Source organism: Oryza sativa, chromosome 6 (genome assembly GCF_034140825.1).
Source record: "Oryza sativa Japonica Group chromosome 6, ASM3414082v1".
Classification (NCBI taxonomy): Eukaryota; Viridiplantae; Streptophyta; class Magnoliopsida; order Poales; family Poaceae; genus Oryza; species Oryza sativa.
The window spans coordinates 10360756-10377345 of NC_089040.1; the positions used below are offsets into that span (position 1 = coordinate 10360756).

At 45.9% G+C, this 16590-nt stretch overlaps 2 protein-coding genes across 2 annotated transcripts; both read right to left on the reverse strand.

Moving 5' to 3' along the window:
- Nucleotides 1–312: 312 nt before the first annotated feature.
- LOC4340775 (uncharacterized) lies at nucleotides 313–1478 on the reverse strand. The gene is made up of 2 exons (XM_015786537.3): nucleotides 1147–1478; nucleotides 313–1052 (listed from the first exon to the last, which is right to left on the reverse strand). Exons 1-2 carry the CDS (start codon nucleotides 1399–1401, stop codon nucleotides 606–608), a joined length of 702 nt encoding a protein of 233 aa, XP_015642023.1. The 5' UTR covers nucleotides 1402–1478; the 3' UTR covers nucleotides 313–605.
- A 12385-nt stretch (nucleotides 1479–13863) lies between these two features.
- On the reverse strand, nucleotides 13864–15667 carry LOC107276419 (uncharacterized). The gene is made up of 2 exons (XM_015786536.3): nucleotides 14953–15667; nucleotides 13864–14427 (listed from the first exon to the last, which is right to left on the reverse strand). Exons 1-2 carry the CDS (start codon nucleotides 15615–15617, stop codon nucleotides 14175–14177), a joined length of 918 nt encoding a protein of 305 aa, XP_015642022.1. The 5' UTR covers nucleotides 15618–15667; the 3' UTR covers nucleotides 13864–14174.
- Nucleotides 15668–16590: the final 923 nt, after the last annotated feature.

The following is a 16590-nucleotide window of genomic DNA, read 5'->3' on the forward strand; positions in this document are numbered from 1 at the left end:
TTTATACTTAATTAAAAAAATAAGTAATCCTTCCGATAGTTTTTTTTCGTCATCATTTTTTTCCGCAAGCAGATTTTGTCGCCGTTATTTTTGCTGCGGTTTTTTGCCCAAATTTTTCCCATCTCCACCTGTCCTTTTTTTGTCCGTCCGATTTTTTTCTCAGTGGGTGGCGATTTTTTCTGTCGCTGTTTTTTGGTGGGCCCGATTTTTTCCTGCCACTGTTTTCCAATCATCAGTCTTTTTGAAGCGCACGGGGAAGGATTGAAGCCTAAATAGAGTGAGATACAATTACATGGCTCAGTAATTACAACCTAGGAATTATATATAGATTCCAAGAATAAGAATATATGGCCAAGTAGGATACAGATATTTTCTCAACCTATATAAAACCAGAAAACACAAACAAGACTCATATATCCACCCAATAATTGATAATGCACCCAATAATTGATGTGGATACTGAGTAATCTCTCGCTCGATGCTACTCATATGCATCCAGATTTTTTTAAAGAAAACTGAGCAATTTCCTGTTGGACGTCTGCGTTTACTGCCTTTACGACGACGGAAGGTAATTCTTTGCCCGCGGGAGGCAAAGGCGCAAGCAGTTACACGCTGGACGCGCGCTTAGGAGCAGCAGGTGCTTCAGTGCCCGCTTGCGCCACCGTCGTCGCGTCGTCCTTGGCGGCGGCGGCGCCGACGCAGCAAGAATGGCACCGGTGAAGATTCAGAAGCTCGACGAGCTCCCGGCGGTGGGAGGGGCACCGGCTGCTCCGGATCCAGAAGTGGAGCAGCAGGTGGGCGACGAGGTAGGCGGCGATGACGGCCACGAGGGCCAGCACGAACGCCGACGTCCTCACGCTCCGGCATCCCCCCGCCGCGAAGGCGCCCAGGAGGCCGATCAGGTCGAGCGCCATGGCCGCCTGCAGCGCCCGCACCCTGTACCCGTGGAAGCTGAAGGTGCTGCTCAGCAGCAGCATGGTGATCACCAGAGACGCCACGAACGCCGTCGCGTTGCAGTAGAAGAACACGCTGTACCGCACCGGGTAGTGCGCCTGTGTGTGTCAGATGAGCATGAGCTAGATTAAATTCAGTCCAACGACAGTTGATCATGTGCACACAAATTAGTTGATGTTTGGGCGCGCACACCTGGAGAACGGAGTCGCCGGCGACGTGGCCGTCGGCGTCGTCGGCCCAGACGCCGCCGGGCGGGGCGAGGCCGGCGTTGTAGGTGACGGTGGCGGCGAGGATGGCGAGGAGGAGGAGGCTCTTGTGCATCTTCTCCAGTATGCCCTTGTTATGCTGATCCAGCTCTGGATCCGTCGACGACGACGACGAACGTCCACCGTGCTCCGGCGCCGCCTCCATGGCCGGTGGATGGTTTGGCGCCATATGCTTGTGCATGCGACGATCGAACAATATACTTTATGTTTGAAGCTAGTTTTGGCAGGTTTTATGGTGCATTCTTGTGGCGTAGTGGTTTAGACAAGTACTAGGTTCTCCAAATAGCGTTGTTTTGTGAGTTTTGCAGCTGCCGCATTAGCTGCTGACATCGATGTGTGACATGCTAATCAAGGCAGGAATCTGCGAGTTTCAAGTGTGTGGAACATGGCTGCAGACGTCTTCTCTGTACTCCAAGAATTTTGGGAGGCTCAACTGTGTTTATCATTAGAATTTGTGTTAAATATATGTACGTAGTCGGTCACAGTTTAGAACTTGAAATTATAACAGATGCAGGATAGAGTTAAAATCGAACTATTTCTAAACTCTCTCTTAAATAGAGACACAATCATGTTGTAACCACATGATGACTTAGCATATATAGACGGGAGGAAGCGGCTGCCAGCATTAGTCGGCCGAGGGTCAATGTAAATATGATGCGCTGTAATTATGTTGGATCGGAGAGGAGTGCCTGTAATCAGTGATCCCGAGATGTTTGAACCTCAATAATAAATATAGTGTCTCAGTGTTATCATCGTGTTTGGATCTTCTATGGTGTTTCTTCCATATTTGATTTTCGACGGTGGTTTCGGATCGGTTTTATAACACATATTGCAAGAAAAAAATTGACATGCATGCAATTAATACAGGAGCATATATAAGCATGATGTATAGTATAGAATTTGAAGCCTAAAGATTTCAAGGAAAACTTTTTGACAGTGTACACAACCACAAGCATGTTTACATCACAGAGGACAACATTCATCTATTTTTTTTTCATGCTCTTTTGCTCAGCAATATTGGAATCACATTGGTATATATATCATGGAATCTGAATACAGAATTCATGAACATGATCATGGCTGCAAGAGGACTTTTCCCTCATTCTTTCTTCATGGAAGTCCTTGGCATTGGGTGCTGGAATATTTGGGTTAGAAGAAATGATCTCATCTTTAATGGAATCCCCATCAACTTCAGGAATTAATGGATCTCAGATTTCAGGGAGGATTTTATTGAGCATATGCATAGAGTAAAGGATGCAAGCAAACCTAGCTGGCAATCATGGATTCAATCGATTAGATAATTTGGTTTTGGTTTTGGAATTTCTTTTTTCCTCCCCTCTGTATCATGTTCCTCCTTGTACATATATTATTTATGCTGTTTTAACCGTAAAAAAACAAGCATGTTTACATCTTTTGGCGCTTTTTTCTATCAACACACGTACTACCCGAAAGATTTATGGTGGAACGAAATTGCTAACCACCTTAATTTATAAAAGTTCCTAAACAAGAAAAGTTTAGAAAATAACAAAACAATGGCTCCATCGAGGAATAAACCAAACGACATATTTACAAACGAAAAATAATTTGTGAATAAAATTTTTATATATGTGTTCTTAGTAATCTAAAAGTAAAGAGTGAAAAATAAACTTTGATGAAAAAACCCCAAAATCAACTCTAAATTTAAGGTTGAAAATTCCAACTTTAGTTGATAAGTATAAATATAAACGAAAAGATGAGGCTACAAGCTAGCTAAGCCGGTTTAGAGATTTACATCAGCCCCATCCTACATATACGTTTGTGTATACACACTACATTTAAAATCATTTTAGAAAATATGCACAAATTCTCATCCAACAAAATTGCCCCACCCCCTCACCAAGTTAAATTCGTGTGTGCAGCGTCTCGGAATTAACTTGGTGAAGAAAAACAAATCCTTTTTTCAGATTTCCAATGAAGAATTGATTGCAAGATTACGTTGTTGCTTTCCTATATATCAATCCTTGGAAAGAATGATCATATAATCGGCTCACTTTCCCTTCTTCAAAATGATGATCTTCCATATGCGGACACATCATTCATATCATATCTCGATATGAATATATAACGATCTGGAAGAGGAGGTTACTGTTAGTGATATGCCCTAGAGGCAATCATAGAGATGATTGTATCACATACTATATTTACATATTTATCCGACATTGTTCCTTGAAATAGATAACTTATTATTGGTTAATGAATATGTGATTCTTTCATGAGACTCTTTATGTTGTTTGTTACTATTTCTAAAGGATCCCTGATCAAATATCATATGTGGAATAAATATGTTTATATGATCAGCACATGTATTAATTGATGATCATATCTCATGGATCATGGTATAGAGATACCAAATTAATAATGTGGACACATGTTGGTGAACATGTTGTTGGATAGACCCAACATGAGACACTACAAGAGCCATATGTGTTGTGTCATCAGTGATCTCATTTATTGTAAGTGTTGAATCCTTAGACCTGAGATTATTATGGTTCCCAACATGTGTAGTAGCTTACTTAGTAACTGCTAAACGCTACTCCGTAATTGGGTAGTTATAAAAGTAGTTTTTGGGTATGCTATGAAACATGTAGTGGGATATGAATAATCAAGATGGGATTTGCCCCTCCTATGGAGAGATATCTCTGGGCCCCTCGATGTTGTAGATTATGGAAGTGCATGGCCATGCCAAAGGTGATTGAGGAGTCAATCACAAATTATATAATCTATCAACAGGTTCGAGTGAATGATTGAGCTATTAGAGGATGGCACATATCTAGCCTTTAGCTTAATCGATATCGTGAGGCAAAGGGGTTCATACAAGTATACACTAGAGGTTCAGCCGATATGATCTTTATGTATGTCCGGTGGGTTAATACGTTCTGCTAGGGGCCGCTGTTGATGCGTGGACCGAAAAGGAGTTTTCGGGCTATAGCCGAGTATACATGAACCTACAGGGTCGCATGCTTAATGGGCCGGAATAAGGGGATTGGATGGAGATCCAATATGAGCTTAATTCGGATAGGGATCCAAATAGGAGTCCTAGGGGCCTTGGAGGCCCGAGTGATGGATCCTATATATTCGTGAGGGGTGTGACCAGCGGAGGTATTGCATCACGTGAGAAACCCTAGCCGTCACTTCCCTCCCCGAGCAAAACCCTAGCCGCACGCGGGTGCTAGCACATCTGCGCGTGGCGTTCCGTCCCTGTACGTGTGGATACCGGTAGAGGCGTCGCTGGTTTGCGGTGCTGATCGGCGTGGGAGTACGGCGAGGAAAACGCACGAGGAGGAGAAGGTCGAGCCGGTGCGATCGACTACTTCCTCTACATCGACGCGCGCTACTTCGCGAGAGTTCCTTCGACTTCTCAGCGTCTTCTTCCGCTGCGCAGCGCGTCGAGTGGTAACGATCTATGATCTAATACTTGCATGGTTCCTGGTTTACGTGATAGAAAATTTTGATTTATACTATCGTAGCCTACGTGTATCCCAACAGTTACTCTGGCTCCAATATTACATAGAGACATCCACTAAGTGGGTAGAGTTTTCACACACAAAAACAAAAACATAGTTGCAACGCTTCCAGAAGGTTAACCAACAGGCTTCAGACTACCAAAGCGAGACAGAGGTTTTGTTTATCCACATCAAAAGAGAAACAGGTCTTCCAGAATCAATTCACAAGAGGGAGCTGCAGCGTTCATCCCATCAGTCTTCCTGCCTTGAAGCTCCATCCATACTTAGCGTTGTAGATCTCATTTGCCACCCGTCTTAGCAGTTGTCCCCTTCCAGTAGTATTCTTGTTTCTTCCTCCTTGGTCTGTAAAATTGCCCAGTCAGACATACAGTTAGCCACCTGCCTGATTATTTCTATAGGATCATTAGGTAGTATATTGTCAAAACAAGATTTATTTCTGATCTTCCATATTATCTATATGATAGCAGAAATTCCAACAGCTACCATCTTTCTGGTTTTCTTAGCGAATTCTTTCAACCAAGGTCCCATTAGATTTTGAATCCCATCAGGTATCTCACAATCAAACACACATCTAACTGTGCTCCAAACAAATCTTGCCATACTACAACCAAAGAAGCTTGTGCAATACTTTTTGTATTGTTACAGAACTGACATTTGTTTGTCCCTTTTTTCCACCCCTTTTGATCAGATTGTCCTTGGTGAGAATGCTATTTCTGAGGGCTAACCAGATAAAACCTTTGACTTTTAAAGTAATTTTGAACTTCCACATCTCTTTAAAAGGAAACCCACTTGTCTATAATTTTAGAGCATGGTAGAAAGATTTTACAGTGAAAAGTCCATTTTTAGTTAAAGTCCAGATCAGTTTATCATTTTCTGCCTTCAAAGTGATCATTGCACACATTTTTTTTAACTGTTTCCCATTTCTTAGCTATATATATCCTCAATCAAAATTCTCCTAAATTTAAAGAAATCCCAACCTTTCTCAAAGGCCTTTGCTACTATAATTTTTTTTTTTGTAAATGTAATATAAATTGTTCAGCAATTGTACTGTTCCCCACCCACTCATCTTGCCAAAAATGAGTCCTCATTCCATTCCCAACTTGTTTCCTACAAAAAGCTAGGAAAATGTCTTTAATCTCTAAAAGGCCAGACAAAAATATGAGAGTCTCCTTGTTTGTGTTTGATCAAAGCTAGAGGCTTGTTTTTTTAAATACTTGGTTCTCAGGATTTTCCTGCACAGTACTGGTTCATTTTCTAACTTCCAAAGCCTTTTTCCTAGTAGAGCAATGTTCATTATATCTAGATCAAGGATCCCCAATCACCCTTGGTCTTTTGGTTTGCATATCTCTGGCCATTGGACCAAGTGATACTTTCTAATGCCTTGATCTCTTGCCATATGAAATGAGTTCTAAAGTAATCCATTCTTATTTTTTCACTCCTTTAGGTAGTCATTGAAGGACATCATATATAGAGGTATAGTACTGCTGAGACTGGAGTTTATAAGGGTTAATCTCCCTCCTGTAGCTAGTAGTTTCCCCTGCCAACAGCTCAACCTCTTATCTATTTTGTTTTCAGTAGGTTTCCACTCTGTTGTGTATTCTTATCTTATCCACGGGGATCCCCAAATAGCTCATAGGAAGGTCCCCTTTTTTACATGTTAGTATTGCACATAAATCCTCTTCCTCTTTCATGGATAAACCCACACTAAAAACCTCATTTTTGTGGAAATTTATTTTCAGTCCAGACATGTTCTCAAATAGGCACAAGATAAATTTCAAATTCTTAGTGCTTCCCAAAGAATTATCCAACAAGAATATTGTGTCATCAACATAATGTAATATAGAGATTTCCTCCCCTAATCTCCCCACCTTTAAACCAGAGATAAAACCATGTTTTTGTGCATTATTGGTTAGGGCAATAAGAGCTTCAACTGCAATATTAAACAAAAGAGGTGAGAAGGGGTCACGCTGTCTTAACCCCTTATTTGTTTCAAAATATGGCCCCTCCACATATTAACTTTCACACATACTCGACCCCCCCCCCCCTCACTGTTTTCATTATCCAGTCATTCCATCTATCAGGGAATTCATTAACTTGTAGCATTTGATATACAAAGGGTCACTTAATCTTATTATAAGCTTTCTCGAAATCCACTTTGAATAGCACTCCTTTTCCATTTGTAGTGTGCAATGAGTTCAAAATTTCATGAATGGCTACCACCCCTTCCTTTATATATCTGTGTTTTATGAAAGCAGCCTGGTTCCTAGATATAATGTTTTATATAACCTCTGTTAGCCTGTTCATTAGGATTTCGGTGATAATTTTAAAACTAACATTGAGCAAGCAGATTAGTCGAAATTTTTGGATTTGAATTGCTTCTTTGCATTTTGGCACTAACGTTATCACTCCACGATTTAAACGTTCAATATCCAGTTCCCCTGTATGAAAATCTTCAAGAAGTCCCATTAGATCAGCCTTGATTAGGTTCCAGAATTTTTTATAAAATTCAATGGGAAACCCATCAGGCCTAGGAGCCTTATTGTTTTCCATTTCAAACACCACTTTTTTCACCTCTTCAATGCTAAAAGGCTTCACCAACTTTTCTGCATCCTGTTTTTGTGATTTTGGATATGTTGTCCAATTTTATCTTGATAGATGTCTAATCAATCTCGTCCATTTTTTTTTCCAAAATTTCCTTTTTCTTTTTCCTGTATAATCCTTCCCAATTTTTATTCCACCCTTCGAGGACTCTCCTCAATGCTTTAAGTCTATTTTGCCATCTTTCTACATTAGTTCCTCCCTTCCCAGAGTGAAGCCAAGTGTGTCCTACTACTTTTGACAGGTCTTCCCTTATGAACCAACTTAGTTCAAATTTAAAATGAAGATTAGAAGTTCTGTTTTCCCCCATTCTACCATAAGTGGGACATGATCAGAAAGAAATCTCTCTAAAGCATTGACTCTTGTAAGTGGGTGAATATTCTACCACTCCATGTTAATGAAAATTTTGTCCAATTACTCATAAGTGGGATGATCACGATTATAGCACCAAGTAAACCTTCTACCACCCATGTTGATTTCTCTTAAATTGGATTGTTCAATAATTGCATTAAAAATGAAGCTCCACTTGTTTGTCCCTCCTCTTTTGTTTTTTCCATCCTCTTAGCTAGTAATGTTGAAGTCCACACCTATAATTACTGGCTTGCTCAATTTCTGACAGAATCTAGCCAATTCCAGATGGAATTCACTCTTCTGTTCAGGTTGAGCAGTTCCATAGACTGTTATTATTTCCACTTCCCATTTGTCTTTTTGATTAAGCAAATGTATTTTGAGACAGTAATCCCCGATTTCCACTTTTTGGACCAAGCACTAGTTCTTATCAACAGAGAATTCCCCTAGATCTCCCTCTAGCAGGTAACAAGGTCCAATCAAACAATTTCTTTCCACTTATATAATTCAGGAGATTATTGTTGAAATCCTATTTCATAGTTTCTTGAATTCCAATAAAATCCAAATTATACTCATCAATAATGTCTTTCAGATGTTTACTCTTTCCTTCCCCCACCAATCCCTCTTATGTTCCAAAATATCCCTTTCATTCAGTGGTGGACCCAGGATTTTGATCCTGGGTATGCTTGGTTCGAAGAGCTAAATCAAAGCTTGATGGCTTGATGCACACAAATGTATTAATTAAGAAGTCTTAATTGCGGTGCTTTTTCATATTGCATAGAATCGATCTGAGAAGCAAATATTGTACTTGTGAATTTCATGTTTCTTTTTCATGCCATCAATGAAAGAAAGAATATGTAGCGCCCGTTCCGTCGTGGCGCCTAGCGGGAAAATTATCTCTTAAAAATCCTAATTGCGAAATTTGTTTCTTTGCTTGTTGTCTAGTGTCCGTGCCATCTCAGATCTCAAATCCCCGATCTATCGTCGAGTTCAACCCCGAATCCAAATCCTTCCAAATCAAATCCCTCCGCAAAAGTCTATTTTGCCTCCCCGGGTTCGATGGGCCGAATCTCTCTCGGCCCATCTCCCCCTCCCTCCCCGGCTATCTCTCTCTCTCTCTCTCTCTCTCCCTCCCCCTCCGCTCCGCCCGCGCGCCGCGCGCGCGTGCGCAAGCGCCGCGCCGAGCACCCCCTCCCCCTCGCTCTCCTTCTCCCCATCCCTGGCGAGCTCCCCGCCCTCGCTGTCGCTTCCCGCGCGCCGTTGTTCGCGTGCGCGCGCCCGCGCGGTCGCCGCCCGTGCCGCGCCTGCGCCGTCTGCGCCGCCCGGCCCCGCTGCCCTGCCACGCCTGCAGCCGCTCTGCCCCGCAGCCAGCGCGCGTGCCCGAGCCGCGCCGCTCAAACCGCCGCGCCTCCCGTTGCTTCCCACGCGCGCGTGCCGTGGTGGCCGACCGCCTGGTCGCCGCCGTCGTCAGCGCCTGCCCGCGCCTGTCGCCCGTGTCGCCGCTCCGCTCCAAACCGCCCCGCCGTCATCGCCGTCGTCATCGCCCGGCCCCCGCCACTCCGCGCGCAAGCTGCCAAGGGATGGAGGTAGAGCTCCTCCTCCCTCTGCCGCGTCGCCCCCGCTCCCTCCTCCTTTTCCCGAAGAGGCAAGGGGACAAGCCCCCTATTCTCTCCCTATTTTCCCCTTTTTCCTCCCGCCGGCGTCATCCTCCTCCCTCCTCCCTGTCGCCGCTTTGGCCGCGACCGCCGAGCGCTAGCCCTCTCCTTTGACCGCCCTAAGTCGGTTCCCAAACCGACATTGCCATCCTATAAACCCGAGCTTCCCCCTTTCCTTTCCTCTCCCATTCGCCTCCGGTGCTCTGTTCGCCGTCGCCGTTCGTCGTTGCGCATGTCGGAGGAGCCGGCACGAGCAAGGACGCGGAAGGGGACTTCGGGCGCGCCCTCTCCTTCCTCTTCCCCGGCCCGAGGCCGGAGAGATTACTCCCGCGCCGTCGGACTCTCGTCACTGCGCCCCGTCCGCACGGTAGTGCATCTCCCCATTCTCCCTCCTCGCTCCATCTCTCCCCCTTAGTTTTCGGTAGTAACACGAGTAGCCTCCCCGTAGCTAGCCGGCGCCGCCCCGACCGTTGCCGCCGCTCGCCGTGTGCTCGCCGCCGTCGCCGCCCGAGCTCGGAAGCGCCGCTCATCGCTGGCCTCACTCGGCGTAGCTCCGCCCAATCCGACGCTAGCATCGGATTCCCGTAGCCACGTAGATGCTCTCGCCGCCGGGAATCGGCCCCACGTGACCTCGTCGCCGTTTCCCCCTTCTTCCGCCGCCGGATGCCGCTGCCGCAATTCGCCGCCGTCGGGCATCCTCCGGCGAATCCGAGCCGTTGGCTCGTCTCCTCTCGTCCTGTGCAACCACCCGGTGTGCTCGCTTTCGCCTGTATCGCCGTGGTTCGCTCTGCCGCTCGCCGCTGTCGTCCGCCGTCCGTTCCGGCCGGCGTCGTCGTCTACCTCCCGCCGGCCCGCGTGGCAGCCACGTAGGCGCCACGTCGGCGCCAGCTCGGCCGAGATCGGGTCGAGCCGACCCGATCAGCCCTTCCCCGTGCACGCGGTCCACTGCGAGCCGTGAGGCTGCACGTGGGCCCGCCGCATCCGCGTCCTCCGCGAACCGCGCGCGTGCACCGCGCCCCACACCTCACCCTAGCGCCGCGCCGCGTGCTCCCTCCGCACGGTGAGCCGAGTCGCTGACAAGCGGGTCCCACCCGGGACCACGCGTGGTGAGCCCGGTCCACCGGCTCTCTCTCTCCTCCCCTCCCACGCGCGCGCACCTTGGGCCGCCTTGGGCCGGCCGGCCCATTTAGCTCGGCCGGACCGCTCTATTTCTCTCGGGCCGTGCCCTAGCCGCCCGAGGAGAAGTCTACTTCTCCTCCCTCTTTCTTTTCTTTTTCAAAAAGGATTTAAATAAATCCTTTTCCTTTAGACCAAAAATCCAATAATCTTAGAAATTCAATATCTTCCCAACCGTAAATCCGTTTGACTCCGTTCAACTTCCAAAATTCCTCAAATCTCGAGATCTATCTAATGGCACGCTTAGAGGTCATTAATAGGACTTTATTTTCGCCGTTTGTTAAGTTGTCCCGTTTCGCGTGTAGTTTCGGAGCCCGAAGACCCGCAGTGCGAGGATTTCGAGGATCAAGCTCTAGATCTCGAGCAAGGCAAGCCACCTTTGAACATCTTGAGCCTGTATTTGAATTTAATTATGTTGCTTGAAAAATATTATGCATTGATAGGATCGCACTTAATCTGTTGTCCCGTCTGCAAGGCAGATTGGTGGACCTACCTAGTTTGTTGCATTTGATCCTTCCTTTGTTAATTGTTATACCATGTTCCCTTGTAACCACCCAGTTGCGCCTCGGAAATCGTGCACTCTGCACGAGTATCGACGGCCGCCTTCAAACTTAAAATCTGAAAAACATCTTGGGTAAAACTTGGGTTTTACAAAAGACTTGGAAAACCCGACACCTGGGTCGGTGCTTGTGAACTAAATGAATTTCCAAAACCGCGAACCGGGGAACATATCGGGTGTACGGTTTCCCCGCTCTTGCACTTAAGGACCGTTTCCTTGGAATTTCATCCAAACATAAGACAAGTACGACCACATGGGTGGAATGGGACACCCCTGGCTGAGTAACTAGCTTATCAGGGGAGCCTTGATGCCGAGAGACATGTGGATTCACCGGGGTGGTGTCGGGGAGGACCCCTGGGCTTCCTGGCACAGTATGGTCTGGGACCTAACCTGTTGTTGGTCTGGGACCCCTCTCGTCAGCATATGGTAAACCTGTGTCGGCTTTCGAAATGCCTTGTCATGAAAGCTTGGAGGTCTCCCGACGTGGCTGATCCCCACGGGCTGGGTGATCCGGGTTAGTAATGTTGTGTGGGTAAAGTGTACCCCCTCTACAGAGGTTAACAAACTGTTCGAACAGCCGTGCCCACGGTCATGGGCGGATGTGAGGTGATTCCTAGCGTAGTTTTGTTTGACTACTGCTTGTGAAATTGCTGTTGTGGAAAGGGTTTCGATGTTTGAAAAATCTGCAGCTGATGGGATCAGCTAGGCCCGGGTGGCCGTTTGAAGGATTGTTGGCCCGGGTGGCCATTTGAAAGTGGTTGGCCCGGGTGGCCGTTTGAAAAGCTGTTGGCCGGGTGCCAACCCTGTTTCAATTCTAAAGACTGATACATTGCACATACTCCGACCGGACGAGACGCACTGTCTCATCCGTGTCGTTTGAGAAGCACTCACTTAGTTGTTTTCAGAAAAGAGTTCAAATAAAATCAATTGCAAAAACAACAGCCTTTCTTTGAAGCCTGCATTAAACACTTATTTCCCATGGCTTGCTGAGTACTCCCGTACTCACCCTTGCTCTATATAAATAATCCCCCCCCCAGTTGCTGAAGAAGATGAAGCGGATCCTGCTGACGAGGAGTTCTTCCAGGAGCAAGCCGGCTTCGATGAGTTTTAGGGTTTCGGCCTAGTTCCCAAGTCGCGCCTGTGTTGTTTGGCCCAAGTCTTGGCTTCCGCTTCCCTTTTGTAATGCAGTTGTGAGCTCGGGATCTGTCCGCAGCCCAACATGACTGTACCTCTACTCTATAATAAAGAGATCTTTGTTGCTGTGATATTCTGTCTTCCTGTGATACCGGCACTGTTTCCTGGGACTGGTATCGATTAACAGGTTAATTTGGAACGTCACGGGCTAGTTCCGGTCGGTACTAGTTCGGGGCGTGACAGAATATGATTGATTCAACTTGATGTGAATATACTGAGTTTAATTGATTTAAAGAGCTTGATGGAAAGCTCACTAAGATTCTTTATGTTCTAGCTTAAGAAAGAATCGCGACATGTTCCTCTTCCCATTTGAATTTGATTGATTAAATTGATCTCAGACAAATTAAATCACAAAAGCATATGCCTTCAATTTTTTAACTCCCAATGATTTTACTAATTTCAGTTTTCTACTTTTCAATCAATCTATGGCTCTCTGCTAAGAGAAAAATCGGAGAGAGAATAACAATAGAGAGAGTATACTCGGGCTAAACATGGACGGACAAGTGGACGAGGAGTCGAGGACGACACCTCAAACGGCTCAACTTGGTCGGCATCCTTGAGCAACCGCTGCTTGTCGCCGACTTGCTGGCAACCGCGACGGCGTGCTGCTGCATGCTTGTGCATAGCCGATCGCAGGTAGCCTCCGCTAGCGGCTAGTCCAGCCGGCGTGGACCTCCAATCGAGGCTGTCCACCTCCAATCGAGGCTGTCCACTGCCAACTGCCGCAGCGCCACGTGCTTGCGCCACCGCCAACGCTGATTCTCTAAACCCTATCGCGACCAACTACGTATTAAAAAGTTTTCGTAATTTTTGGGTATGCCGGTGCATACCTAGAACCCTTTTGGGTCCACCCTTACTTTCATTTTGTACTTCTATTATTTTTGGGTCTTCTGTTTTTCTTAGCTTTTGGAGTGACCTTACAAATCATAAAGTTTCTCTTAGCATTCCTAGTTTTCTTTTTTTTTTCTGACTTTGACTGGATTTTCTCCAGGATATCTTCTAATATATCAAGTTCAGAGTCATTGTCAGAGGCCAAATCTTCAATCACACCCAAATCAGATGTTTTGAATTCAGATATGTCCTCTGTCTGACACTTTTCATTGGTTTTTTTCAAGTTTTGTTGGAACAAATCCAATCTAGCACTTTCCAAAGCCCTAAAAGTATCCAAGTTGTGTCCCATCATTTCTATTGTGCATCCTAAATCAAGTCCTATTAAAGAAGCCATATTGCAAAGAGATAAATTTTAGTCATTAATGAAAGAGGGTATGATGTTAAGCATTTTTTGCTTCCTTTCTATCAATAGCCATCTCCAATGCCATTTTATCTCTTTTTTCCTTAAGCCTTGAGCATTCTCTCCTTGTTTCCTCAGCTGGTTATAATTTAAAATGGGGCCTATAAAAATTCATGCAGCATAGTATACTACACCGAACAAATAACCAATATGAACTTGGTGAATTTTTTCTGCCACCATGCTGCTTCGAATTCTCAAGGAGATTTAATCCCTTTTTACTAGCTGGAAACATCTCACGGTACCTGTAGAGTATTTCCACTAAAATTCTTCTCGTTAGAAAAATTTACACTTGACTTTTTCTTTAAAAAAAAAAAAACTATGGATCCATACATATGGGTAGTCCCATTGTTCCCTTGTTTTATTCATGACAAATTGGTAAAATCAACCGAGCATGATACATATCCATACTACAGAGAAAAAAATGTTTTTTTCTGACAAGAGCCGAATAACATGTGTAGCAAAAAAAAAAAAACATAAATGGATGCGTGCGTGCAAAAAGCAGTTTAAAGGAGATCACAAACTGCCCGATGCAAGAACAAGCTAATTAAGGGCCATGGTGTATTGGTACGGGCGTATGGCCTCTGCCGGCTGCTGCTGCTGCTGCTGCCGCCTCCCCTCCCTCTCGATCGATCAGACATCGGTGGGAGGCGGGCCGGCGCAACACAGGCAGCAACAAGGTCGCCGCTGCTTGCTGCTACTACTGCTCCCCGGCGCCGCCGCTTTCGCTTTGTTGTTGACGCGGTCCATCATGTGCAGGTCGTCCTTGGCCTGCCGCGCCGCCCTGTCCACCACGCTCCTCGGCACCGGGCACCAGTGCCGCTGCGCCAGGCTCAGCATGCACGGCGACGTCCTCAGCACGAACCCGCAGCATTGCTCCATCACCCTGCATGCGGAGCAGAGGTGAATAAACAATATATATTCATCATCCATCCATTCAAAATTTCGAACCAAAATAAGGAAAAACACTGGTGATGTGGTGGCATGGAGTCGTGGGTGCGTGAAAGTGAATATTACGTGTTTGAGGGAGGGCTTTCAACGGGATTTCAGTTAGATTAATTAGGGATGGGTCACTGGTTTCCGTTTCTTAGAACGTGTGTTAGGGGGGTGAATGTGGTGTTACGTGCGACCATGCATATAGCAGAGTATGCGTGTGCGCGTTTGCCATGTAGGAAAAAGAAAAAGAACCAACATTTCAATCCCTGGTATCACTACTAGCATGAAGGTTGTGTTTAGTTCACGCCAAAATTGAAAGTTTGGTTGAAATTGGAATGATGTGATGGAAAAGTTAGAAGTTTGTGTGTGTAGGAAAGTTTTGATGTGATGGAAAAGTTGAAAGTTTGAACAAAAAGTTTGGATCTAAACACGGCCGAAGCTAGATAGTTAGATGATTGGATTGGTGTCTACGTACTCTCCCATGGCGATGACGCAGGCGAAGGCGAAGCCGGTGATGACGATGACGTAGATGCAGGAGGAGGTGAAGCGGGTGGAGCCGGCGATGTAGGCGCCGACGAGGCTGGCGAGGTCGAGGAAGGTGGCGATCATGAGCGCCACCACCTTCGTCTCCGACCGGTAGAACCGCTCGCTCATCAGCAGCACCGTGATCACCAGCGACGTCACGAACGTCGTCGCGTTGAAGTAGTAGAACGTCTTGTACCTCGCCGGCGACGTGTGCCGGAGCACCGGGTTGCCGGCGCTGTGCCCGCCGGGCCCCGGCGCGTCGTCCTGCCAGAACCCCCCCGGCGGGTTCAGCCCGGCCTGGTACGACGCCGACGCCGCCACCGTCGCCACCACCATCAGCCACCCGCGCATCTCCCTGAACCACTTGTTCCGCAGCGCCACCGGGTCCTCGCTCTCCTCCTTGAGCACGATGATGCCATGGAACGCCGCCGCCGACGCGCCGCCCTGCTGCTGCGGTAGCGACGGCGTGATCAGCACCGGCATGCCGCGCTTCCCGTTGGGGACTAGGTTGATGGCCTCCGGCGCCGCCAGCTCGCCCGGGGCCGCGTCGGCGACGGGGACGGCGCGGCCGCGGCCTCCCGACGACGGCGACTGACGCTGGCACGAGCACGACATCCTGGTGACGCTGATTGATTTCAGTGCGCTTTAATTTGCATGTTTCAATTGTTGGTTTAAATACTCGCGTGGATTGTGAGTTGTGATTACGCTTTTCCGAATGACGTCCATATTACATGTGCATTGTCTGCTTTGCAAGCAAGGCAGCTTTCCTTTTCCCATCTTTGGTGAAGACGAAGAAAGGGTGCACATATGCGAATTTTTAAGTGGACAAGAAAGGAATTGTCCAATTATTCGAGATGAAGAAATAAAAATATATGCCCACTGCAGCGTGCTAATGTATTACTATGTGATATTTCACTTCTGCTTTCTAGTTTCTACTAGCCTGTCGGCCTTCTTGGGCGGCGTCAAATATTTCTGACTGAAGGGAGTAATTAACATATACATGTTCTTGCTCCAACTTGTTATTGTGTACTAATGACACATATTAGACTCTTGATTACATCATTACTATGTCATGTCATGATATCAGCCTAGCTGGAAAGGAGCCTTAAAATAAAGAATGCCAAAACAAAAAAGTACCCGTGAGATGGGCTACCTACAATGTGGGAAAGATATATTCCCTTCCTTCTCTTTTTATATAGGGACGTATTATATCTATCTATCTATCTATCTATCTATTATATTATTAAAATAGCTTTGAAAGCAGACACCACGTTCGCTGTGAAGGTTAGAAATTTCCACATTAATCGGAGAAAAAAAAAAGAAGAGTCCAAGTAGAAATACAATCTAAAAATACCTGAAATTCGGAATTAAAATTAAGTAATATTGAAAGAAGAGTCCATATAAGAACCTAATACGAGATTAATCCAAATTCAGAATAAAAATAAAATAAAATCCAAAATTAGCAAAAAAAAAGAAAAAAAAAAGAAGAAGAGTCCAAGTAGGAATACAATTTTAAAATAACTGAAATTCGGAATTAAAAATAAGGGATATTGAAAGAACAGTCCATATAATAACCCAATACGAGATT

Coding starts and splice junctions, on each gene's coding strand:
- LOC107276419 (XM_015786536.3), bottom strand. CDS start 15,617: ATGTCGTGCTCGTGCCAGCGTCAGTCGCCGTCGTCGGGAGGCCGCGGC. Junction 14,428..14,952: donor TGCGTCATCGCCATGGGAGA/GTACGTAGACAC, acceptor CTCCGCATGCAG/GGTGATGGAGCAATGCTGCG.
- LOC4340775 (XM_015786537.3), bottom strand. CDS start 1,401: ATGCACAAGCATATGGCGCCAAACCATCCACCGGCCATGGAGGCGGCG. Junction 1,053..1,146: donor CCGGCGACTCCGTTCTCCAG/GTGTGCGCGCCC, acceptor TGACACACACAG/GCGCACTACCCGGTGCGGTA.